Here is a 26,441-nt window from a genome sequence, read left to right as displayed (position 1 = left end):
TACACACATGTACACACAACACACATACAACTACATACATGCACACACACATGCACAAGCAAATATTCAACACAATGCATGCATGCAGCACAGAAACACACATACACACATATACATTCATGTACACACATGCATAAATACACAATACATACACACACACACACAAACACACAGCTTCCTGTATTGGTCACTGTTGTCTTGTAAGAAGTCTCTGGGAAAATTTTTGACTTATCCTTGTCCTGTTAGCTGCTGTCAGCAAAGACGCAGTGGAGTCTGACCTTCTGAGTGTGGAGAGCCAGAGGAGCTCTGGGGGAACTGGATCCCCAAAGGCTCCAAGCACCAAGCTTTGGTTCCCCTTGAATGCCAGCTGCTCAGATTTGGTTGATGTCAGACCCACCTGTCCCAGCGTCCCCTAGCACTGTGCTCCTTTTAAACTTTCTCCCCTCCCATCTCTATGTGCTCAGCCCCTCCCCTTCCAATCAGGCTGTCAACTGAGGCTTCAGGAGAGAAAGTGGTCTCTAGGGACAAGGGGTAGTGCTGACTGTGGCCGCTTCACATCACAGGCCCATTTACATGTGAGAAAACTGTGGTTGATGATGATGATGGTGACGGATAATGGAGAGACTGCATGGGGGGAATTATTCTTAGATATAATTGCCAAACTTCGAATTCTTTTTTAGCTGTGATACAGAATTCCAAGGTGAGAAAAAAATCTCTCCCTTCACTTTATGAGTAAGTGATTTGGTTCTGCTCCTTCTAGAAAAATTCCAGCCTTAACCCCATCTATCCCATCAGTGTGTGTCCGGGAATATCCCTAGTTACGCCATTTCTCTGGTGCTTAATTTCTTTACCCAGTGCCAGAGGGTCTGCAAGGATATGTATGCGTTTTGCAGTTTATTAATTTTGCATTAAATAATTAATAGTAAAGTTAATTGATGAATTATTCAATTTTCAGGTAAAATGGGATGATAAATATTCATAACTTATTTTATTAAGGGAATTTCCATTTCTTATGTCATTAAATCTAGATTAACAAAGGCTGATTTTAAATGAAGATTGAAGACAATTGTGCTTTGGAATTAATTTACCAAGTTACGGTCATTGCTTTGTGAGTTTACCCCCTGCCAGAAAGTTCGGGCTCATCATCTGGAAAAGTATCTGAATTCACAGAAGTCACATTGTCATCAGTTAGGAGAATTCCCCAAATTTGCTGGGAACTTCCCATGAAGGACACTGACAGGCCCACGGTGGGGTGGCTCGGAGGGAGGGGCGGATCTGCGGCCTTTTCCTCCATTCCACTGAGCACTGGGCTGTTGCTTTGAGCTGTTTGTTGTCTTCTCAGGAATTGGAACACAGTTTATTATTAACATTAGTTCGTACATCCCAGGGAAGGAATGATAAGGTGCATATGCCTCAAGATTTTAAAATAACTTTGGGGCCAGACATGATGGCTCACACCTGTAATCTCAGCACTTTGGGAGACTGAAGTGGGCAGATCACTTGAGCCCAGGAGTTTGAGACCAGCCTAGGTAATATAGTGAGACCCCCGTCTCTACAAAAATACAAAAATTAGCTGGGCATGGTGGTGCACCTGTGGTCCCAGCTACTCGAGAGGCTGAAGTGGGAGGATCACCTGAGCCCAGGAGGTTGAGGCTGCAGTTAGCTGAGATCACGCACCGTACTCCAGCCTGGGCGACAGAGTGAGACCATGTCTTAAAAAAAAGGGTTTTCCCAGAGTTTTAGGAGGTGTATGAAATGATTTCCTATCCACTAATGCTCTTAGTCAAGGGTTAACTACAGTTTCAGTTTTTATTTGTGTTTTCTAGTTATCTTATTTCTTTTAGACCTGGTTTATGTTAATTTGTAAAACTGCTTAGATCACAGACCCACAGAGTGGTGGTGAGAAGTTTCTGAGTATCTTATAGGCTGCTTACAACTTGCAAAACCCTTCAAATCTGGGATCTCAATCCTTTTAACAACCCTGCAAAGTAGGTAATGCCTAGGGATACACTGAGGGAGGGAGGGACGAAGAGAGAGAGAGAGAGAGAAAGAAAGAAGGAGAAGAAGAAGGAGGAGGAGATGAAAGAGGAGGATGAGGAGGAAATAGAGGAAGAAGAGGGAGCAAAAGGGAGGGAGGGAGATGGAGGGAGAAAGAGAGAAAGATCCAGAGCGAGCCACATCTCACATTCAGTCTTCTTTCTCCTGTCCGGCCACTTCCCTCCACTCATGGATGAGGAGACTGAGACCCAGAAATTATGTGACTTACCCAAGGTCACTTCAGCTAATTAGGTACAGAAGTTGGGACCAGAGCCCAGCTCTTTCTTTTTCACATTTGAGTGCTTTTTTCAACTTCGGTGTCTTTCTTAGCGCTTTAAAATAATTTTTAACCGCCCCCGAGTAGTGGAGCGCTTGGGAGTATTTATAGCCCCGTGGAACCGCGTTTCTCTGCTTCACCAAGTGTTCATTATAATTTTCCAGTGAAACTTGTTTGCTCTGAGGAAGTTGATCCTACGGTAAGCCTTCATTTCAGAGGAGAGCATTTGATGTTGCATCTCATGAACCTGCTCTCCTAAAATTATCCCTAATTGGCTTGGAAAGTGGCTTCCAACAAGCAGATGGCTTAATATCTTGACTTTCTGGTGTGACTCAGGGAGGCACCAGGATTAGATCTGGTTTGAGATAGTGGTCTTGTTATTTGGAGGATGAGATGCTATCAGTAACATGCAGACTGGAGTGGCAGCCTCTGGGGAGATGTCGTGGAAGCCGCCAGGGACAGCTTGTGTCATCAGGGATGTCAGATGGCAGGTGGGGTGGGGAGAGGGGGCCTCGAAATGCTATTCCATAATGTCTAGCGTTAGTCAACAAGCCGTTATTGAGTGCCTGCTGCGTGCATAGGTTTGTAGTAGGCACTGTGGGGTTACAAAGGCAGTAGAAAACATGGCCCCTAATGTAATTGGAAAGACAAGTCACGCATATCTGAGATAACTAGGGAGAAGTTCCCAGACGGCACACGCAGGAGCACCTGGTGTGCGTGTGCATGTGTGCATGTGTGTGTATGTGTGTGCACGTGTGTGTGTGTGTGTGTGTGCGCCCACACACAGAGCTGTGGGAGGAATGCAAAACGGGGCTGAGATCAATTGGATTAAATTGATTTCGTTGGGAAAAACAGCACAGCAGCATTTGTACGGGTGAATTTCAATCAGAAAACTGTGAACTTTGGTGGGGAACGGCATGCCCTGATGGGGGACGGGAGAGACAATGCTTGGGCTTTTCTCATTCTTAAGCCACACAGAGAGCAGATTAATTGGTGGCGTTGACATAAATGATGAGAAGACTGGAGGCCGTGGAATGCAAGAAGATAGGACGAAAGCCGAGAATCCCTGCAGGAGCCACTTCCCGGAGGGGCGGGTGCTGCTGGGATGCCTTTTTTGTGCACGCTCTGTGGGAGCCTGGCCGGGTCTCAGCCAGGCAGAGCTGTCTCTCCCAGATCTGCTCCCTGGGCTGCAGGGCTGTCCTCCAGGGCACAGCCTAGCCCCCATTTACTGAGTGTCTAGATGGGCACTGCGAGGCCAGAGGGCCTTTCCAAGCAGGGACTCCAGCCCATGTCTGTCTATTGAAAGCCTGTTTGTCCCACTGCACCCATCAAGCTAACGGGACCATAAATGGAAGTGTTTACAAGGTCACCCTGATGGGTCACTGGGATCATCTGCCTGCTGACTTCTTCCTACACTTGAGAAGGGTGCCTCTCAACCAGAGACACAACCACCCCCTCCCTCAGTCCCCATGGGACATTTGACAATGTCTGGAGACATTTTTGGTGGTCACCATGGGAGGGGCCAAGCTGCTGGCATCTGGGGTAGAGGTTGTTGATGCTGGAAACCATCCTATGGTGCACAGGACAGAACCCTGCATGAGTGAGTTATCGAGCCCCAAATATTGATAACAAGAAGTCAGTGAAGAGAACTCCTACCGAAGAGCTTGGTGGTCAAGAGCCAGGCTCTGTATATGAAGCCCAGCTCTTCCATTTAGTAGCAGAAAATTACCTTCTCACTGTGCCTCAGTTTTCTCATCTGTATAATGGGAGTAATAAAATACATATTGTTGTGAGGAGTACATGAGTGAAACGTGTTAAGAACTTAGGGCTTAGTGTCATTGGTGTATTCATGATGATGATCTCCCCAGGAATCCGTTCCAAACAGCAGACCCAGATGGACCTGGGCTCTGTATGCACACAGCCCAGTTCTTCCTCACTTCTGCTTTTGTGGTTGTGCAGAAGGACGGCCTGAACTCTCACGTCTTTCTCGACTACCAAAAACGATTCAGCAATCCTTGGGGTGAAAAAGGTTCAGAGAGGAAATAGGGGAGAAAACTCAGAGTCCACATCACAGCATTCAAGAAAGAAGAGCATTTTAAATAGGAGGTGGTGGTTGAGAGAGTCAAATGCTGCATGGGAAGCCAAGCTAAGAGCCCAAACTTATTTATTTATTTATTCATTCAACAAATATTTATTGACAATCATATTAGTTACCTATTGCACTAATTTTATTAGTTACCTAATTGCCTCAAAACTTCGTGGCTTAAAATAACACTTATGTACCATTTTGCCCTGTCTGTCAGTCAGGAATCCAGGACAACTTAGCCAGGTCTCACGGTCTCTCTTGGGGCTGCAGTCAAAGTGTTGCTGGGGCTGCAGCCTCAGTTGAACACTCAACTGAGGCAGGATCCACTCCCAAGCTCACTCATGCATCGTGGGAGGATTCAGTTCCTTGTGGGCTGAGCTGAGGGCTCAACTCCTTTCTAGCTGTTGGCCAGAGGCTGCCCTCAGTTCCTGCCACATGGGCCTCTCCAACAGGGCAGCTTGCTTTATCAGAGTGAGTTAGCAAGAGACTACGAGAGGGTGAGCAAGACAAAAGCCAGAGTCTTTTTGAAAATAAATCTCACAAGTGACATCCTTCCACTTTGCTGCCATCTGTTTCTTAGAAGTGAGCCATTAAGTCCAGCTCCTGTCAAGGGGAGCTGACCCAAAAGGGTGTGGCTTCCAGGAGCAGGAGTCATTGGGGCTCCCTCAGATGCTGCTGAGGGATCAGTCCTTTCATGTGCATTACACGAAAGGACTGATAAGAGGGGCAAAGTGTAGGAAGAACAGGCCACAAACTGGGAGTTCATCATGGCATCAATATGCACTCTCTGGGTGGCAGTGGGCAAAGCATTTTTGCCTTTCTGGGGCTCAGTTTCCTTCTCCTTACAGTGGCTGAATTGGTTCAGGGATGGTGAATATGCATGATCCATCAATGCCCAGAGCAGGCATCACTACCCATGGTACAGTCTTCTGTGAGCTAGGTGCACCCTCAGAATCCCTCCTAACACAGCTCTCGTTTCAGACAGACACGACTCATTGATCAGAGATAGCACTTTGTGTTGAAATCCATCCGCCATCCCTGTGCAATCTGCAAAGAGACATTCTGTGCTTATGGCACCACAGACCACCGATCAAGATGTCACAGTAAAAATGGGCAGATGAATCGTCCTCCCATTGGCCCAAGTGAGAAAGCTGACTCCTTAGTGTTTGAGGACAGGGGGTCCTCGTTCTGTACCTCAGCCCTTTCCTTCCCAGAAAGTACCCAGTGTCTAGATGGGATGATTCAGAGGGGACGCTGCTGAGGAGCACTTGGGGTCTGAAGCCCATCGTGGGATTAGCCCCGCATCTTCTGTTTGGTTCCTTATGGGGGCAGATTTGGCCTCAGTGGCTCTGCTGCCTATGGTGAGCCAGGAAGTAAGCATGGGTCTTTCTGGAAATGAGCCCGAGGTGGCCTGAGGTGTTTCTGCATTCAATTTATCTGAGTTTCAAGTGATTCATCCTGTTCCTTCCTGGATCGTGTTCCTGGGCTCCAGGTGATGGCTTAATTTGCTTCTGAAATCTGGATCCCACCCATTCACTCTCTTCCAATAGCTGCTGGGGGCATCCTGTTAACAAGAAGCACAGCACATTTTCTGGGCCATGTAACCCTTTATCCCAACACATTAGAATTTTCAGCACCCCCTTCCCCCCACCCTTTTTTTTTAAGTTTCTTTTCCCAAAGGGCTAGAATGTTCTGAGGCAGCTTAATAGACATCGATTTGCAATGATTTTTAGCCACTGTGCTTCAGGAGAGTTGAGGAGCTGATGATTAATCCTCGCAACAGCTCTTCCCTTTTGTTTTAAAATGACCTAATAGCTGAATTGCCCGAGCAGGCCGGGCCAGTCTGACCCAGTTCAGCTCCTTGCCTTCTGCCGCTTCATTTAAATGAGTCTGCGATGAATTATTCAGCCCTGCTACAGGGGAGAGTGAGTTCTCCTCCTGTAATATTTAATCAGCAACCTGGGAGGACAGCTTCATCTTTACAGACAGCTGCTGCTCACTTAGAGGCAGATGAATGAGTGTTCTTAGAAGCTGGGTCGGATTCCTGGCTTTTCAAGGAAGGTGGCTTGTCCTCTGATCTCAGAGGGATGGCCCTGCTCCTCGGGTTCACCCGTGATCCCTTTGGTCGGTCCTCTTTCTATGTCAGCAGAAAGCAGCCCCCAGGGCCTCCCAGCTTAGGGACTCTGTGTGACCTCGATTCCCAAATGTGCCCCCTTAACAGTAGTGTCCTCTCCTCTATGTAACAAACCACTGAGAACTTAATTGCTTAAAATGACTGGAACGCATTGTCTTACAGTTCTGTATGTTAGACGTGTGACCCAGGTCTCACTGAGCTGAAATTAAGGTGTCAGAAGGGCTGCGTTCCTTCTGGAAGCTCTGGGGGGAGAATCTATCTCTTCACCTCTTCCAGCGGCTAGAGGCCGCCTGCACTCCTTGGCTGTGGGTCCCTTCCCCCATCTTGAGAGCCAGCCACGGAGCATCTCTCTGGCTCTCTCTCTTTCTCTGACCTCGTCTCCTGAGTCCCCCTTCTACTTCTAATGACCTTGTCGTTACACTGAGCCCAGCTGGGTAATCTGAAATCGTCGCCCCATCTCAAGATCAGCTGATTTGCAGTCTTAATTCAACTTGCCACCTTACTTCCCCTTTACCACATAATCTAACATAGCCACACGTTTCGGGGATTAGGACATGGACGTCTGGGGAGAGGGGTACATGATTCTGCCCTCCCATACCTACTATTGCCCTGGCTTCATCATCCCTGGTTTTATAGAAATTTCCATTGAGAAGAAAACCTCTGAGAACCTTCCTGAGCACGCTGTCTAATCCAATATTAAGCACATGGGCTCTGGGGACAGACAGGCTTGCACCCATCTTAACTCTGCCATCTGTGAGTTCAGAGAATGGTGTTGGACACATGACGGCTGATGAACAGTGAACAGGTTGCTTCACCTCTCAGAACTCCTGTAAAATGGGTTTATGGCTGGTTGGGGTGGTTCACACCTGTAATCCCAGCACTTTGGGAGGATGAGGCGGGCAGATCATGAGGTCAGGAGATCAAGACCATCCTGGCTAACACGGTGAAACCACATCTCTACTAAAAATACAAAAAATTAGCCGGGCGTGGTGGCACATGCCTGTAGTCCCAGCTACTCAGGAGGCTGAGGCAGGAGAATTGCTTGAACCCGGGAGGCACAGGTTGCAGTGAGCTGAGATTGCATCACTGCACTCTAGCCTGGGTGACAGGGCAAGACTCCATCTCCAAAAAAAAAAAAAAAAAAAATGAAGACTGAACTCCCAGGGCTGCTGTAAGATGAACTGTTACTGTGTGGAAAGGGAGTGGCTCTAGGAAGCAGCCCATGAGTGGCCACCGTCACTATGGCTGTCACGTATCTCTGTTTCTGAGTGTATGGGTCTCTCTCTGTCCAGAGGGGGGTGTGGTATCTTATTAACTCCTTATCTGGAGCCTTTGTAGGGGAGGCTGTGTGGGTCGCCGGTGCATTTGTCCAGTGGCATGTGCATTTGTTGCAGGACCGCTGCATAGAGCTGCTGGCTGCTGGCTGCTGGACTGTCCTCTTTGGTCATCTCTCACATTTGGCTTCCTTCAAACCCATTCTCTTACTTTTAGGACACTGGACTGTATGACCCTTAGAGACATGGATGGACTTTTTCCTTTGTCTCCCTCACAATTCCTGTGGGTAATTTTAATAATACCCATATTTCCATTAGTTCTCCTTGATTCCTCAAAGAGCTTGGCCATTTCACCATGTTTTTCTTCCACTATAAGTGGTTAAGATTGAGATGATTTTCCCCATTTTACAGACAGAAGATGAAGCACTAAATGAGCTGCCCAAGGTTCCACGGCTGACACTGGCCGAGCTGAACACCAGCCCTAGATCTGACTCCAAATGGAACGCTCTTCCCTTAAGGGTCCAGCTCCCCACTCTGACAGACACCCAGTGGATGTTGGCTACTTTGGATAAGCCTTGAGGCCTCCTCCCTCCCGCTGTGTGTCCCTCTTCCTTTGTGGGAGCACATTCTGGGGCCAGCAGCCTCCCGCTCAGACTTGCCGTTGAACACAAGGGCAGGGTTACAGTTACACGCTGCTGAATTTTCCCTTCTGGCTTGTGTGTCTCAGGGGCCCCGGGTCTCCCAGGCCCTCTGTCTGCCACTCTGACATTAAAGATCAGGAGGTGGTGCTTTGATCCCACGGGCCATTTGTTTATTTCTTCCACTTTCCAGATCTCACTTCCTTGCACGGAGGTGGGGCTGCTTTGGGCTCAGGCTTCTTGCTTTTTGGGGCTGCCCTGTTGAATGCGTTGATGCATTTTCTCATGCTGCTTCCTTCACCCCATTGGTGGAAACCTTTCCCGGCAGCCTCACGTCTGCTTTTCAGGTACTCTGGTTCCATCTCTCCTGGCCTTTGCATGTGGGGCTCCCAGTTTACCCCCAGAAAGTGTAGCATCAGCAGGAGAAGCAGCAACTTTCTGAAATGCAACGTGTGCAGATAAATTATTCAGTGAAACCCAGTCTAACTTTATTAAGGCCAGAATCATCCTTTTCTGTCAGAAGCCACAGACAGAGGCTGGATCAACAAGAGGCCCCAGGACCTAGACGGCACCCTGGGGCCAGAGGATTGTGCCTGGCCGTGGGCTGGTCACTGGCATGTGGGCTTGGGTTGGGCTTCCCGTATGTTTGCTTGGCCTCGTGCCTGTGTGGCCCTTCTGACCAAATGGGGTGGACGGCAGAGACACAGGTGGAGGAGCCAGACGCGGCCCCCTTGGAGAGGGGTCATCTTTACTTGATTCCCTTGGTCTGGAGAGAAGGATCTGGGGGCCAGAGTGGCTCCCGGTCAGTGTCTAGGAATGCAGAGGGAGGAAGGAGGGTCTCGGGCAAGACCTCCCCCAACAGGCAGACCAGGGCAGTGCCTGTTTATTCATGGTATTTCACATCATAAGAAAGTTAAAGAGTTTGTGGCATTTTAAATGCTTTATAGATTAATTTATATTCTAACATGGTAATGAGGAAGCGGCTTTTGTCCAAGAGGTGAGATATGCAAAAATAACCTTTAAGTTTCCCATAATTAACCTTTAATGATATTCTCTCACTTTAGCAATATATTTTGTGCTTCAAAAATGTAACAGCTAGAAAGGAGTGAGTGCTTCTTACATCCAAATGCCTGGCAAAAATGAAGTCACTTTAGTGAGCGAGGTTTTACTTCTCCGTCCTTTTGGTCCAAGGCTACTGGGAGGGTCAGATCGTGAAAGAAACACAGGAAACCTTGGCTTTGTGGCGGTATTGGTCTTTCTTTGCACCATCGGTAAGCCACTGTTTTGGATTCTTCAGGGCTGGCCTTTCCTCTTCACAGCCCCTCCCACCAGTGTTGTAACCCACGAGCCTGCTGCACGCAGGGCCCAGCCCCCATCCTCTCTTCTTGGCCTTTGGTGAGATTTGACCTTGTAGGTTCATTGACCTTTTGTCAAAATCCTCTTCTGTTGATTCTGCAGAGCACCTAACATGTGCCAAGGCCCTGAGCTGCTGCCCTCGGAGTTATGTCTAGTGGGGGCCTCAGAAACCCAGACCACAGTGGCAGCAGCGGGAGGGAAGGCACCACTGCTGTGACCCAGGGTCCCCTGTATTAGTCGGGGTTCTCTGGAGAAACAGAACCAACGTGTGCCTCTGTGTGTGTGTGTGTGTGTGTGTACATACATATACATAGACCATGGGTGTCCAATCTTTTGGCTTCCCTGGGCCACACTGGAAGAAGAAGAATTGTCTTGGGCCACACATAAAATAGTCTAACACTAGCTGATGAGCTTAAAAAAAAAAAAAAAAAGAGAATCACAAAAAAATCTCATAATGTTTTAAGAAAGTTTACGAATTTGTGTTGGGCTGCATTCAAAGCCGTCCTGGGCTGCATGTAGCCTGTGGGCCGTGGGTTGGACAAGCTTGACATAGGCAAAGAGATTTATTATAAGAAATTGGTTCCTGTGATTATGGAGGCCAAATAATCCCAAAATCTGCAGTCAGCAAGGTGGAGACCCAGGAGAGCTGATGGTGGTGTTCCAGTCTGAGTCCGAAAATCTAAGAACCAGAAGAGCAGATGGTAGTGTTCCAGTCTGAGTCCGAAAACCTGAGATCCAAGAGAGCTGATGGTGGTGTTCCAGTCTGAGTCCGAAAATCTAAGAACCAGAAGAGCTGATGGTGGTGTTCCAGTCTGAGTCCGAAAAATCTAAGAACCAAGAGAACTGATGATGTTGTTCCAGTCTGAATCTGAAAGCCTGAGACCCAGGAGAGCTGATGGTGTTGTTTCAGTCTGAATCTGAAAGCCTGAGACCCAGGAGAGCTGATGGTGTTGTTTCAGTCTGAATCTGAAAGCCTGAGACCCAGGAGAGCTGATGGTGTTGTTCCAGTCTGAAAACCAGCAGGCTTGAGACCCAGGAAGAGTCAAATTTTAGTCTGACTTCAGAGGCCAGAAAAGACTCACGTCCCCATGGAAGGCAGTCAAGCAGGAGGGCATCTTCTCACTCATGGGAGGGGCATCTCTTGCTTTTTTGTTCTACTCAGGTCTCCAGCTGATTGGATGGGCACATGAGGAAGGCAACCTTTTTTATTCACTCTGCTGATTCAAATGTTAATCTCATTTAGAAGCATCCTCATCCACACATCCAGAATCACGTTTGGCCAATATCCAAACACTTCGTGGCCCAGTTAGATTGACACATAACATTTTACCCCACATATAACATGACCTCTTATGTAATATCAACCCTCATGTAACATCACCCTCATGTAACATCAACCCTCATGCCCTCCTGCGTCTGCAAGCCTCTCTCCTTATTACCTTTATGGGTTTTCCCTGTCTTTCCTCTTTGCTTTCTACCCCATGCCTTCAACTACCATCTCTTGGCGGGTGATCTCCAGCGCTTCACCACTGACTCAGCTAGGTTGAGTCATTAATCAGTTAATTTAAAAAAATCACTTAAAGTAGGGAATTGTACTTGTAGGTACATAAGTTAAAAATTTAACTTAAAACCTATAAGTGAGTATGGACTTACCAATCTTTTGAGGCAGGGCAAGGTTTTCTTGGTTTTCCTTAGTGTGGCCTACTGTTTGTGGGTGAGTTCTGTCTCTTTTCACAGATCACCTTGTAAGACCTTGCCTACAACTTATCATTTAGATTTCTTCAACATGGAGGGGCAACTTATGGACACACTGGTGAAGCAATCAGAGAATAGAATCCTTCTAGAGTTTTATGAACCATTCCCCCCAATATTTTATAGCTGAATCCACTCACTCTAATTTCATAGCATTCCTTAAGCAACTCACTTTGAGTCTTGCTAAGTATTTGACTTAGTTTTCTTTTCCTTTTTTTTTTTTTTTTTTTATGGAGTGTTGCTCTGTCGCCCTGGCTGGAGTGCAGTGGCGCGATCTCAGCTCAATGCAAGCTCCGCCTCCCGGGTTCACGCCATTCTCCTGCCTCAGCCTCCTGAGTAGCTGGGACTACAGGCGCCCACTACCACTCCCGGCTAATTTTTTTTTTTTTTGTATTTTTAGTAGAGACGGGTTTCACCGTGTTAGCCAGGATGGTCTCGATCTCCTGACCTTGTGATCCACCCTCCTCGGCCTCCCAAAGTGTTGGGATTACAGGCTTGAGCCACCGCGCCCGGCCAACTTAGTTTTCATAGAAACAACTTTTTTTTTTTTTTTTTTTTGGACAGAGTTTTGCTCTTGTTGCCCAGGCTGGAGTGCACAGTCTCGGCTCACTGCATCCTCCACCTCCCAGGTTCAAGTGATCTCCTCCTGCCTCAGCCTCCCAAGTAGCTGGGATTACAGGCGCCCGCCACCACACCCAGCTAATATTTGTATTTTTAGTAGAGATGGGGTTTCACCATGTTGGCTAGGCTGGTCTTGATCTCCTGACCTCAGGTGATCCGCCAGCCTCAGCCTCCCAAAGTGCCGGGATTACAGGTGTGAGCCACCACACCTGGCCTATCTTTCTTTTTATACTCACATTTCACTATTTTCTATATTTTTTATGTAATTACAATAAAGAGTACAGCCAGCACAGCAGGTTTGGGGATAAACAGAGCTGATTCTCAGTACACATAGAACTCAATTGATGAAGCAAGAAGTGCATGGCAGCCTGGAGAGTAATGACTACCTGTGGCCCGTGTGCTGGTGAATGCTCAGTGGTGGGGAGAAGGGTTGCTATGTCCTAGCACTTACCAATTTCCATGGGGTAAACACTCCTGCCATGGATGACTTCCAGTTACCAGTGGTTAAATAACCTAACTGGCTCAAAACCCTGAACGTTTAATAACTGGCTCTCCCCAGTGGGCACAGGTGACTCTAGCACACCACTGCCTACTGCCTTCCAGTGTTGAGCAGAGGACTGCCTCTGGCGCTGGCTTTTGCAACTCCTTAAAGATCAGTTAAGGGAGTGTCTAAAAATCAGCATATCTCAGCCATAATTGGTCTTCACTCAGCCACCAGCTCCTCCTCCTTTGTGTTTCTAATTCCTGCTCCCTGGGGATGGCAGACCGTCTTGCTTCTTCCAGCCAATTCCAGTTCTGCTGCGGTCATCCGGCTGTCCCTACCAGGCCTGTCCACTCAGACAGCCCTTTGAACTCTCCTGGCTTTTTATTCTTCCTACAGAACTCCTCTGTTCTGTGTCCCAGCCCTTTCGGGACCCACGAGGCTTTTGGCTGACTAATTTAATCAGCATTTTCAGCCGAGGTGTTGGCTTACAAAGGCTTCATTACCTCCAGGCCTGGAGGACAGGCTGACTCATGTGGGCGGTTTGGGTCTCAGAGCATCCATCGCTCAAATCCTCATGCCTGTGGTTGTCTCTATTGATGGGTACAGCCAGCTCTGATTGCTGGGAAAATAGTTTCTAGATCCAGCCACTGTTCTTCTTGTCACCTGAGGGCATTGCCTGACAGAGGGACTCTAGAGTTGGGAGTACAGGAGTGGCAGGGGTCAGAGTGGGACTGCAGATTCTTGGCATCCTTTTTTTTTTTTTTTTTTTTTTTTTTTTTTGAGACAGGGTCTTGCTCTGCCACCCAGGCTGGAGTGCAGTGATGCAACCTTGGCTCACTGCAACTTCGATCTCCTGGGCTCAAGCGAGTCTCTCACCTCAGCCTCCTGAGTATCTGGGACCACAGGAGTACATCACCATGCTAATCAAAAAAAAATTTTTTTTTTTTTTGGAGAGATGGGGTCTTCCTGTGTTCCCCAGGCTGTTGGCATCCCACAAGAGTGGGATGGCTGTTGGCTAGTACCATTCTGACGCACAGCAGAGAAGTTTGTCTGAGCTTTGATGCTTTTGATTCTACTCAAAAGGTGGTTTTTGGAGTCAGAAATGTTTATGACTGTGTCTCTACACATTGTTTGAAATTTTTCATTGTTAAAAAATGTGTGTCCCGGTGCGTTAGATGAATAGCAGCCTGTTTGCTTTTGCAAACATACACTCTACACCCTGAGTGGGGAATATGGTTTGGTGGCACCAGTACCATTTGTGTGTCAGGGACTGAGGCAGGAGACCTTGATGGAAGGGAGGGGAACACAATGGGAACCTTGCCGTTGAGAGGCTCCGAATACAGACCCGTTTGTATAACAAGCTGTGTTTGTCAGAGGACGAGCTGACTTCAGAAGCTGATTTTTATGCTGAAGAGCAGAGTGCGGCATGTGTAATGAACAGAGTTTATCTTTGTGTGGGACGAGAAATAATTTGCTAAGCCAGTAACTCCTGTATTTCCCAGATACCCGTGCAGCCTGGGGTCTGGAGAGCAGGAATCGCCTTACTTCACAGAGCTCTCCAAGGACCTCTGATGTCAGTTCAAATTTCAGAAATTAAAGGATTAAATGCTTTCTGTGTTCTCTGAAGACTTGCTAGCACTTGATCTGTTTCATTAAAACGACTCCTTTGGTGCAGTCTCTCCCCAAAACCAATCAAGAGCCACTGCGGCACTGCTGAAACTCCACCTTTCTGTCCAGCTGTTGTCTAAGCCCGAACCCAGATGAACACCAGTGCAGAGGGTGTTGGAGAAGCCTTGAGAGGTCAACATGAGTATTGTATTAAACATGAGAGACACAAACCACAGGGCTCCTAATCTCCCCATACCCCTCCTCTTGCCGAAACTAATATAATCCCTGGAAAGGACAGCAGTGAACAGCGGGGGGCATCATTTTTATTTCTGTCCTGCCCAATCGGAAATCTGGATAGTTAACATGGATGAACCCCTGAGCCGAAAACATACAGAAGAATGCTTATTATTGGCAAGAAATCCTGTTGTTATTAAATTACTCTTGGATCTCTCTTCTGGGCTAATTGGTGGGTAGAGTAGGCAGGATGAGGAAGGGGGCTTGGGAGAGGCCCCTTGATGCCAGACTAGACATGAGTGAATTTCTACCTTTGGAGAATCAGGGCATCTGATATAACAATACAACAGTAACAAAAGATTCAGCTGCCGTTAATGGGAGACTTCCTTGCAGACTTTCTCACCTGGGGTTTCATAAGAGAATTAAGCCGTACAGAAAATGATGTGCGTGGCCTTTTCTCAGTCCTTCTGAGGATGGTGCATAGCTAGTACCATTCTGATGCACAGCAGAGAAGTTAGTTTGTCACCATGGATACCTGTGGGCCAAGTTAGGGCTGAACTCCCCCAAGGAACCCTCATGAGAACCTTTCGACCAACTGTCACATTTAATCCTTACAACCACCCCAAGATAGGTATAATTATTATCACCATTCTACAGATGAGGAAACCGAGGCTGAGTAACTGGCTCAAGATCACACAGATGGCAAATGGAGGAATGAGGACCAGAGCTCAGATCTGTCTGACTTGGTGTTAGTTATCTGTTCCTCTGTAACAAATTACCCCACACTGAGTGGCTTAACATGACACATGCTCCTTATCTCACAGTTTCTGAGGGTCAGGAACCCAGGCCTGGCTTAGTTGTGTTCTCTGCTTCAGTGTGCCTCGTGAAGCTGCAGTCAAGATGTCAGTTGAGGCTACGGTCTCATAGGAAGGCTTGGCTAAGGCAGGACTGGTGTCCAAGCTCACATAGGCGTGGCAGGATTCAATTCCTCACAGGTTGTTGGACAGGGGCCTCAGTTCTGTGCTGGCTGTGGGTGGAGACCGCCTTTAGTTCCTGGACATGTGGGCCCTTCAAGGTGGCTGCTTGCTTCATCAGCGCCAGCAGGGGAGAGAGAGCCTGCTAGCAAGACGGACGTTCCCACTGGCTGTATGTGAACAAATCACAGAAGTACCATCCCATTGCCTTTGCCGTTCTGTTGGTGAGAAGCAGAGCTCACATTCTGCCCACATTTGGGGGCCAAGGGACTGCACCAGGGTATGGAGCCCAAGAGGTAGGGATAAGGCAGGGGGGATCTTAGGCTCTCCCCACCACAGATCCCAAAGCCCATGCTCAGGCCTTGCTGCCTCCCTTTGTGGAGTAGAAAAGACCCAACTGGATGATGATTCAAGGATCCTCCCTGTGGGTCAAGAGGTTTAATCGCACTGCCTGCCTTGAGGTGATACAGTTTTCATTGTCTGCTACATCTCTGATGTTATCAGGGATGGAATTAAAATCTCAGAGCCACGCTTGTGATTAATGTATCATTAATCATTTCATAAAGTTATCTTTCAAAGAGAGTCGGCCTTCAGGAGCGATGTCAGGGCCAGGGTTGTTTTGCAGAAGTGCTCTCACTTGTGGCAACTAAGAAGAGCCAGCAATTCTGCCAGTGGTATCAAGCCTCTGCACTGCCTCCTAGGGGCCTGGTGGCCACAAATGGAGGAAAATAAAATCTTCCAAGAGAAGCTGTGTCAGGCACATTACCTGGAGAATCGAATATGGCATGAAGCAAAGCTCTCTGTGCATTTCTGGCCACCGAGTGACCCTGGCTTTTTGCCAGGGCTGGCCGAGGACTGGGTTTAAATGGAAAAGAACATGAGCTATGTGTGTAATTGAAAGAACATAAGCTATGTGTGTAATTGAAAGAACATGAGCTATGTGTGTAATTGAAAGGCCCCATGGGAGCCCAGTAGGGCATTCTGATGGGTGCTGTAGACAGTCATAAAAAATAGCTTAAAATTTCCGATACACAATGGGTGGATAAGGTGGATCAAATCAAACTCTAATGTGGTCATAAGTGAGATGTTCCAATGAAGGGAATGTTCTGGTTGCTAGAGAACAGCCACACACTTTCCCACAAAAACGGTCAGTCACAAAAGAACTGGAGAACTCTTGCAGTCATGGGTGAAGTGCATGGAGGCACACGTAACAGGGGAGTCGTGATAACTGACCATTACCGCACTTTTCTCAGATGATTCAGTAGGCACTGCTGGGCTATGGGAAGGTCAGATCACCTCAGTACCCAGGGGTCTCTGGAAGGAACAAGGCAGAGTCCTGCTCTTCCACTGTGCCTGCTGAGGTAGGGTACACAGCCCGAGACAGGAGCTGGCACGGCGAGTTCTGGCAGCCCTCCGGAGCATTCCCTGGATTTGGCTATTGGTGCTGAGGCCTGGCCAGGGACCCACAGTGGAGCAGGGAGAGCCGTGAGGGCAGTGCCACGTGGCTCTTTGGGAGTGACTCTGTGTCCTGAGTCTTATGGGCATCTGGAGGGGTGAGAGGCTGGGTTCTAGGGGAGGGCACTGCCTTTGCCCCTCTTCCTCTCTCTGTTGTCACCTTCTCCTTGGGGCTCCTATGGCTTGTCAGTCACTCCCCCTGGCTCCTCATCCCTCCAGGGCGTAGGAAAGGCCCTTGGGAATGCCGGCCCCCAGAGCAGGGATGGGCTCGAGGCTGTTTCCAGGAAAGGCCATGGAGTGTTCCGGGGTCTGTGAGTGTCCGAGGGGAAGCTGGTGGTACTGTGCACACTCCTCCCGCCCTCCCTGTTCATAAACGGGACTTCTTCCTCCTTCCACCCTTGTCCTGTTCTTCTTTTAGAAGCATATTAACCTGTCCCCACTGTCCCTGTCATCCCTGTCTTCCTCTTGCCCCCGCCTTGAACTTTATTGGGACGTGCCAGATTATATTTGCACAGCCATGTGCACCCCAGGGATGAGTGAGACGCCACCCCTACCCCCAAGACCTCCAGGTCTGGAGGAAGAAATGGAGACAGCTCACGGGGTGAGATGTAAGGAGTGTGCATATTTGTAGGGGGTGCCTGGCGATCAGAGCACTTCAGGGGATATTTGAATGGATGGTCCCTGCAGGATCCCTGCAAGTGCAGTGGACAGACGGGAGGACACGTGCCCCCAAGGGATGGCATGTAACAAGCAGCAGAGCAGGCAGGCGCTTCGGGTGCCGTTCCGTCCACCAGCATGCCGTCTGAGCATAACTTCCCCTCCGCAACAGGGCTCATTTCCCAGCCAAGTCAGCTCTCAGGAAAGTGTCTGCAGGTAAGGCTGACAGAAGCTCAGGGCTTCCTTCCTCAGGGCTGTTGTTGCTGAGTGTGGCTCCACGTCTGATGCTGGAGTGCAAGGCCACCCCTCCCTGCGCCTGCCATGCCCATCTTCACTCTGCCGCCTCCCTGCTGCTGAAGCCAGAAGCTTGGTGTCACCTGAGTCTCCTCTCTCCCTCCATCACACCTGCCTGGATGCTCTTCTGTCTTGCAGACATCACAGTGGCCCTCACTGGTCTCCCTTTTATACCCATCCCCAGCCATTCTCCCTCTAGAAGTCAGGGCGCTCTGTAAAAGTGTGAGTCTGCCCATGTCACATTCCTGTCGAAGTCCTGGAGGACTCCCAGCTCTTCTGGGATGAAACTCAAGATCCAAACGTGGTCTGCAAGCCCTGCACGCACGTGGGGCTCCGGGCCACCTCGCCAGCCCACGTGATGGTTGGGCACCACGTGTTTCCAGGGGCTGACCTGACAAGGTTCCACATCTGGGTAGCTTCAACAATAACCATTTCTTGCCTCATGGTTCTGGAGGCCAGAAGCCTGTTTCCTTCTTTGGCTTGAGAAGGAGGCTCTGTTTCATACCTAGCTTCTGGTACCCTCAGGCGTTCTTTGGCCTGTCGGTGGCCGTCTCTTTCTTGTGTCTTCATGTCATCTTCCCTCTGAATGTGTCTGCCTCTGTGTCCAATTCTCCCTCTCCATAAGGATGCTGGTCATCTTGGAATAGGGTCCACCCTAATGATCTCATCTTGTCTTGATCATCCGTGAAGATCCTATTTCTCAATATCCCATTCACAGGTACTGGGGTGGGACTTTAACATCTTTGGGGACACCATTCATCCTATAGTAGGTGCCATGTGTGCTGCATGCCCCCGCCCTCTCCATACCGCTGTCTGCCCTTGTGTGAGTGTGCCAGGATCTTTCTCACCACTCGCCTTCACCCAGGCACACGTGGCAGTCCCTCTGCTTTGGATAAGCCCTGGGCACACAGCCTGGGTAGTACCTTGGCCCCTCTGAGCCCTGGTCACTGACCTCACTCCCGATTCCTTCACTGGGGATGCCTGTTCTGGCCCTTGACTTGTTTGGAGAGCCCTGCTGTCCCCCGCTTCAGCCACTCAATTCTCCTTTGTGGTATTTCCCTCCCCAGCCTGACCCATTCACTGCCAAGTCCCTTTGAGGGCACAGTGAGAACCAAGGCCTTGCAGAGGGAGAGGTCTGTGGGGTTGCATCCAAGTCCAAGGGCAGCCAGGGGAGGTGGCTGCAGGCTTCACGGGGAAAGTGTCTCAGGGGGTTGGCCCAAGGGGGTGAACTTGGGCTGGACATTCCCATGGGGCATGTCACCCCACAGCTTCTCAGCTGCAGGAATGCGTCTTGGCCAGAGGTGGGTTGGGCTCGGGGGCGCAGATGTCTCACCTCGCAGCTATAGTGGTGTTTCCAGGTAGCCTGCTGGGTGCCTTGTCATTCTCGGCATTTGTCACTGGGTCCTAGTGAGTGACTCTATTGAGTGGGAGAGACTGAAGCAGCGTCTCAGGTCTGCCCTTGGCAACAAGCTGTTCTGGCTGGGGCCCTCTTCTGTGTTCTGTACTCTTTTCCCTCTCCTGGGACGAATCTCCTCCCTCCCAGACACCTGTCCCCTGTTGTGTTCCCACTGTAGGTGCTACTGACGGGTGCAGCATCCTCTTTGCACACACACTGTCCCTCCCGTTGTGGAAGCAAATTCCCTGCTAGAATATTGTATCCCGCCTTCGAGGCCTGGATCAAATGTTACCTCCTTTCTGATGTTTTTCTCCACATTTGCAATCGGAGTACGTCATTCCTTCTTTGCCAGGAATGTCATGCGCCATGTGGATGGCCCTTCTGCGATGGGAACTTGTGCCCTAGACGCTTATCCTATATCTGCCCCTCGCTTGACTATAAAGTCGTTGAAGTCAGGACTGATGTGCTCATCGATACGTTCTATTCCAGATGGGGGATGCCCAGTGGATTTGTGGACTGATCTTTCTGGCTTTGCCATCAGGAAACGTTAAGCAGATTCCTTGAAGTTTAGGAAAATGGGTCTCGTTCTTGAGTCCCCACGGCGAAGCATGGCGCTGACGGCAGGAGATGGCTTAGCAGGTGTGCACGGGATGAATGAACTTGTTAGCTGAGAAGATTTAACGTCGCCCTCCCCAAGTTTTCTGCAATTTAGTGGCGAACTCTTAAAGAACAAAGATTTTAAGCACTAGATAAATACCATTTTATTCGTGGAAGCCTAGAGAAGTGGGAGTCAGGAAGGGGAAGGGAGGAGATTTTGTCAGGGGAAGTTTTCCCGGTGCCCTTAAATCCACTCTAAATGCCGTCTCTGCTCTGTCCTCCTAGCTGTGAGCACCCAGGGAGCTCTGAGCCTGGTTTCTGTCATCAGATTGAATATTTGATTTGTAAGAAGTGGAAAGTCCCCATCTGTTGTCCCTGCTCCCTGAGTGGAGTTTCAGGAAGCAACGCCTCTGTGTCTACACCGTGTTAAGATGGAGGAGGGCACGCTGAGCCAGGCATGACAATCAATCTCTGACCACTTGAATGGGGCTGCCCTTCCTCCAGGTCACCCTCCTCCATGTCAGCCTGGGGGACACTGGAAGTTCAAATGGATCTAAGGGAGCAGACTGTATTCATTCATTCATTCATTCACTCACTCGCTCATTCATCCATTCATCAGGTGTTGGTTGAGCCCCTCCTGTGTCCCAGGCGCCATGCTGGGTGATGGGGAGACAGAAGTAGATAGGACCAGTTCCTGCAATGTGAAAGTTCGGAGTAATTGCAATAGAGCCAGACAGATCCTGTGTTCAAGGTCAGCCCAGAGACCATGATGGGTGGCATGAAACATGGCAGTTGCTTACCCATCCATAGGCACCTACGGAAACACTTCCTGGAGTAAGGGACAAATAAGCAGAGGCCCCAAGGAGGAGTAGGAACTCACCAGCCGGTGGGAAGGTGGAGGAGGGACGAGGGCATTTCAGGTGGGAAACAGGATTGCAGAGGCTGGAGGAAGGAGAGCTGGCCCCGGGGTGACTGGGGGCTGGCGGTTCAGCAGGAGCAGCGTGTAGGTGAGAGGGGCTGAAGGTTGAGTTCCCCTCCCCTGAGGGCCTCATACATCACCCAACCTGAGGAATTTGGGCTTTGACCTGAAGTGAAATCGCGGGACAGAGGTTCCAGGGGTCCCTCCTTTCCATCTCTCCTCCCCAAAGCCTCAAAGCCCCAATGCCCAGTGCGTTAGTTCATCTTTATGCTGCTGATAAAGACAGGCCCGAGACTGGGTAATTTGTAAAGAAAAAGAGGTTTTTAATGAACTCACAGTTCCACATGGCTGGGGAGGCCTCACACTCACAGTCATGGCAGAAGGTGAAGAGAGAATGAGGCAAGAGAGAGAATGAAAGGGGAAACCACGTATAAAACCATCAGATCCCATGAGACTTCTTCACTACCATGAGAACAGTATGGGGGAAGCTGCCCCCATGATTCAGTATCTCCCACTGGGTCCCTCCCACAACACCGGGGAATTATGGGAACTACAATTCAAGATGAGATTTGGGTGGGGACACAGCTGAACCATGTCACCCAGCAGTCCCACAAACCTAACAAATGCCTGCCTGTCTTCTCATGCCACCTCAGACGGAACGGCCCTGATTCAGGTTTCCCCGTCCGTGCCTTCTACCCCCTCCCTACTTCAGTGTGCTGCAAGCCTCTTTCCAGGCAGCTAATGACACAAGGGTGTTTAATTCTGAACTCTGCAATCTCAAAAGATTAAATAATGGATTTTGTGATCTGCCAGGCTCTTTCCTGGATAGAATGATAAGATGTCAATTGGAAAAATTTAAATATTGATGAGTTTTAACTTTTGTATTGATTGGGCAGTGACATATTTTGAATAGTGATTCACATTAAAAATACAAGGGTTCCTATTGATCATGCAGCATCTGGTTATATTAAAATAATGAATAATCTTTAGAACTTACTATGCTTTTAAAATTTTGTTTTTCCTAGTAGCTGAAGATCCAACCAACGCATAGCTTGCAACACCTGTTTGGAACCTCCTGCATCTGTCTGCCCATGCTCTTCTGTCGCTGCTCAGGACTGCCACTTCTTTTTTTTTTTTTGAGACAGAGTCTCGCTCTGTCACCCAGGCTGGAGCGCAGTGGCACGATCTCCGCTCACTGCAACCTCCGCCTCCCGGGTTCATGCCATTCTCCTGCCTCAGCCTCCCGAGTAGCTGGGACTACAGGCACCCGCCACCACGCCTGGCTAATTTTTTGTATTTTTAGTAGAGATGGGGTTTCACCGTGTTAGCCAGGATGGTCTTGATCTCCTAACCTCATGATCTGCCCACCTCGGCCTCCTAAAGTGCTGGGATTACAGGCATGAGCCACTGTGCCGGGTCCAGCACTGCCACTTCTTTGTAGGGTCAGGCAGCATGGGGCCTGGGAGACAGGGGGCTGAGCCTGCAGACATGGGGCCAGCCGAGCAGCTGGGCACTATGCAACCCCCAGGGGGAATTCTCTGATTGTTCAGCTTTTTCTGGGTGCTTGTGGCTCCAGGGGTGAAGGGAAGGCCAGAGGGGCTTTGTTTTTTGTTTTTTGTTTTTTGTTCTTTTGCTAGCTGGAAGCCATTCCCTTAGGATCTACAATGGGAAGCCTTCAACCGTTGCACCCAGGGACCTTGCTCACCGTCCTTGAAGTTACCTTTACTCCTCTTGCTTGGACTTCTGACCGTGTTGTCTCAAAGTTTCCAGGCTGTCTCTTCATCCGCACTGTTACAATCCTGACTTTCTTCACTCATGGCTAAAAATATTTCCCTAGGGCCCTCAAGGAGTCTCAAGACTCAGGCAGTTAATGGGAGTGGAACTGCCATGTGCTGGTGTTGATATGTGCTGGTCACCTTGCCAGCCTCTTTGCATTCATTCACCCTGCATCCATCATTCATTCACCCAGTGCAGATTTATTAAACTGACTCCGTGCCAAGCAGGCACCATTCTTGCCCATAGGAAGCTTAGAGTCTAGAAGGGGACAGATGTTAACAAATAGTTAATGCTTGACTACTAATTCCAGGTGTGATAGAACAGGCACAGGAAACAGGCAAGAGGACCTAGCCTCATCCAGGGTGACATGCAGGAAAGCGCTAACCTAGCAGGCCTGTTGGTTGTCCTCAGAAAGTCCTCAGGCCTATCCTTAGGAAGGCCTCTTGCAACTTTGGCTCTTGGCTGGTGTCCAGGAACTTGATTGGCAAACGGTTCTCTATTCTGACATAAAACCTTCACTAAAGGATTAGAGCGGCTCACTGTGCCTAAACTGCTTGTACAAACCATGCCGTTTATGCCGAGCGCCAGCTTTCCTTCTTGGGGTCTGTGCTAAGCAGAGGATGCCTACATGACCCCCAGCAGAGCCCTGGGTGCCGAGTCTCTGATGAGCTTCCCTGGCAGACAGCACTTTGTGTCATCACACCCTGTTGCTAGAGGAATCAAGTGCGTCTGGTGTGACTCCCCTGGGAGAGTAGCCTTAAAGCCTGTGCCCGGTTTCCCCCTACCTCACCCATGTGCCATTCCCTTGGCTCATTTTTGTGTCTCCTTTTGCTATAATAAGTCTTCACCATGAGTACAACCACATGCTGGGTCCTGTGAGTCCTTTCAGTGACTCACCAAACCTGGGGATGGTCTTGGGGTTCCCCAACACGGGTGGCCAGGGAAGGCCTCCCTGCTGAGGTGACATTTAGCTAACACCTTAAGGAACAGTAGGTGTGAGATAGCAGGTGTTAGAAAGCGTCCTTGGCAAATCCAAGAGCTTGTGCAAAGGCCCTGAGGTAGCAACAGAAACAGGGTTGAGTGGTCAGGGCTGTTGGTTTGGAGGATTTGGTGTGAGATGGGCTAAGAAAAGTCAGATCATGTCAGGCCTTTTAGCCATGGCAAGGAATTTGGGTTACCTTATTTCTAACTTTTACAGAAGCCCTACAAAGTAGAAAGGATTAGCCCTATATATTTTTTTTTTTTTAAGATGAAGTCTTGCTGTCACCCAGGCTGGAGTGCAGTGGCATGATCTCAGCTCACTGCAACCTCTGCCTCCTGGGTTCAAGTGATTCTCCTGCCTCAGCCTCCCAAGTAGCTGGGATTACAGGCATGTGCCACCACACCCGATTAGCTCCCCCTCCTTTTTTTTTTTTTTTGAGACAAGGTCTTGCTCTGTTGGCCAGGCTGAAGTGCAGCAGTTCGATCTCAGCTCACTGCAACCTCTGCCTCCCAGGTTCAAGTGATTCTCCTGTTCAGCCTCCCGAGTAGCTGGGATTACAGGCATGTTTCATTACCCCCAGCTAATTTTTGTATTTTTAGTAGAGACCGCCTCACCATGTTGGGCAGGCTGATCTTGAACTCCTGACCTCAAGTGATCCACCCGCCTTGGCTTCCCAAAGTGCTGGGATTACAGGCATGAGCCACCATGCCCGGCCTAGCCCCATTTTTAAAGATGAAGACTATAAGGTCACTTGCCCAGGCTCCCACAGCTGGCATGTGGCAGGACTTGCCATGAATTTGGGTCCATCTGGCTTCTATTAGGTTGGTGTAAACTGTGATTACTTTTGCACCAACCTAATAGAAAGCCTGGGTTCTTTCCATCAGACCTTGTTACAGACCAAGGCAGGACTTGAGCCTTCCCGAGAAAGGTTACCGAGAACACTCAAGCCAGGTTGCTGTCTCTCTCTCCTTTTCCTCTGGGTCTGCTCTGTCTCCAGGACTCACTGCTTTGGAATAGTACTTTCCAATAGTACTGCTTTTGGAATAGGGGAGAGGGAGAGTTTTGTGACCAAGAGTCTTGTCCCTGGTGTCAGAAGTTCTGCGCTGGAATCTTAGCTGTGTGAGGCTCTTACTCCAGGCAATACACTTAATTCCTTTTTGCCTCAGTTTCTGTATCTGTAAAATGGAGACATTAATAGTGCTTAATAGTTTGTTCATTTATAGTTTTATCAAGATGTAATTGATGTAAATAAACTGTACATATTTAGAGTGTACAGTTTGATGAGTTTTGATGTCTGTATATAGTCATGAAACCACTACCACGATCAAGATAGTAACACATTCATCACCCTAAAAGTTTCCTTGTGCCTTGTGTAACTCATCCCTTCTGTCCCTCTCCCATCTCTAGACAACCACTTACGTGTTTTCTGTCACTATGGATTAGTATGCGTTTTCTAGCATTTTATAAGTATGATATCAGACAATAGTTGTTCTTTTAGATCTACCTTCTTTTTTTTTTTGAGATGGAGTTTTACTCTGTCACCCAGGCTGGAGTGCAATGGCGCGATCTTGGCTCACTGAAACCTCCACCTCCCAGGTTCAAGCCATTCTCCCGCCTCAGCCTCCCAAGTAGCTGGGACTACAGGCACATGCGCCACTATGCCTGTCTAATTTTTGTATTTTTAGTAGAGATGGGGTTTCACCATGTTGGCCAGATGGTCTTGAACTCCTGACATCAAGTGATCCACCCACCTTAGCCTCCCAAAGTGCTGGGATTACAGGTGTGAGGCACCATGCCCAGCCAAATCTACCTTCTTATAATCAGCATAATTATTTTGAGGTTCATACATATTGTGTGTATCAAAAATTCATGCCTTGTTTATTGCTGAGTAGTATTCCATTTTATAGATATGCCACATTTTTGCTATCTATTCACTTGTTCATGCATAGATTATTTTCTAATTTTTGGCTATTACAAGCGAAATTACATGTACACATGTTTGTGTGAGCATATACCTTTATTTATCTTGGATAAATACCTAAATGTGGAGTGGTTGGATTGTATGGGAAGTATATGTTTAACTTTATATGAAACCATCAAAGTATTTTCCTATGTGATTTTTGTGTCATTTTACTTTTCTTCCAGCAGTGTGTGTGAGAGTTCCCTTTGCTTCACATTCTTGCTAACCCTGGGGTGGTCAGTTTATTTACTTATTTAAAAATTTTTAGCTAATCTAGTGTATGTGTGGACGTATCTCTAATGACGGATGATGCTGACAGTCCTATAAACACACTCTTCCCATATATCTGTTCTCAAGAGCTGATGATCTCTTCAACTATTTGTCTGTTTGCTATCCATATGTCTCTCTTCTGCAAATGAAGTGCATATTCCAATCTTTTGCCTCTTTAAAAAATTGAGATGTATTCCTATTACTGAGTTGTAAAAGTTCTTTGCATATTTTAGATATGAATTATTTGTTGGATATATATTTTACAGATATTTTCTGAGTCTGTTCCTTGCCTTTTCTTTTCTTTTTTTTTTTTGAGATGGAGTCTCACTCTGTCACCAGGCTGGAGTGCAGTGGCACGATCTCGGCTCACTGCAACCTCTGCCTCCTGGGTTCAAGCGATTCTCCTGCCTCAGCCTCCTAAGTAACTGGGACTACAGGCACGCGCCATCATGCCTGGCTAATTTTTGTGTTTTTAGTAGAGACGGGGTTTCGCCCATGTTGGCCAGGATGGTCTCGCTCTCTTGACCTTGTGATCCACCCACCTCGGCCTCCCAAAGTGCCAGAATTACAGGCGCGAGCCGCTGTGCCTGGCCGCCTTTTCATTTTTATAACAGGGTCATTTGAAGAGAAAAGGTTGTAAATTTTGGTGAAGTAAAATTT

At 48.5% G+C, this 26,441-nt stretch overlaps 1 protein-coding gene across 13 annotated transcripts in view; it reads left to right on the top strand.

The window, feature by feature from the left end:
- CAMTA1 (calmodulin binding transcription activator 1) overlaps window positions 1-26,441 on the top strand; it is a 979,133-nt gene that overhangs the window by 318,997 nt on the left and 633,695 nt on the right. The window contains exon 5 of one of the 13 annotated variants that reach the window (XM_054557119.2): window positions 1,029-1,068. The exons of the other annotated variants lie outside the window; for them this stretch is intronic. Within the exon in view, the coding sequence (XP_054413094.1) occupies window positions 1,029-1,053 (25 nt within the window). The 3' untranslated portion in view covers window positions 1,054-1,068. Of the gene's footprint in view, window positions 1-1,028; window positions 1,069-26,441 lie in introns of those variants that run through there. 13 annotated transcript variants of the gene reach the window in all.

This window comes from Pongo abelii, chromosome 1 (genome assembly GCF_028885655.2).
Source record: "Pongo abelii isolate AG06213 chromosome 1, NHGRI_mPonAbe1-v2.0_pri, whole genome shotgun sequence".
NCBI classification, from domain to species: domain Eukaryota; kingdom Metazoa; phylum Chordata; class Mammalia; order Primates; family Hominidae; genus Pongo; species Pongo abelii.
This window is presented reverse-complemented; position numbering and strand designations above follow the sequence as displayed.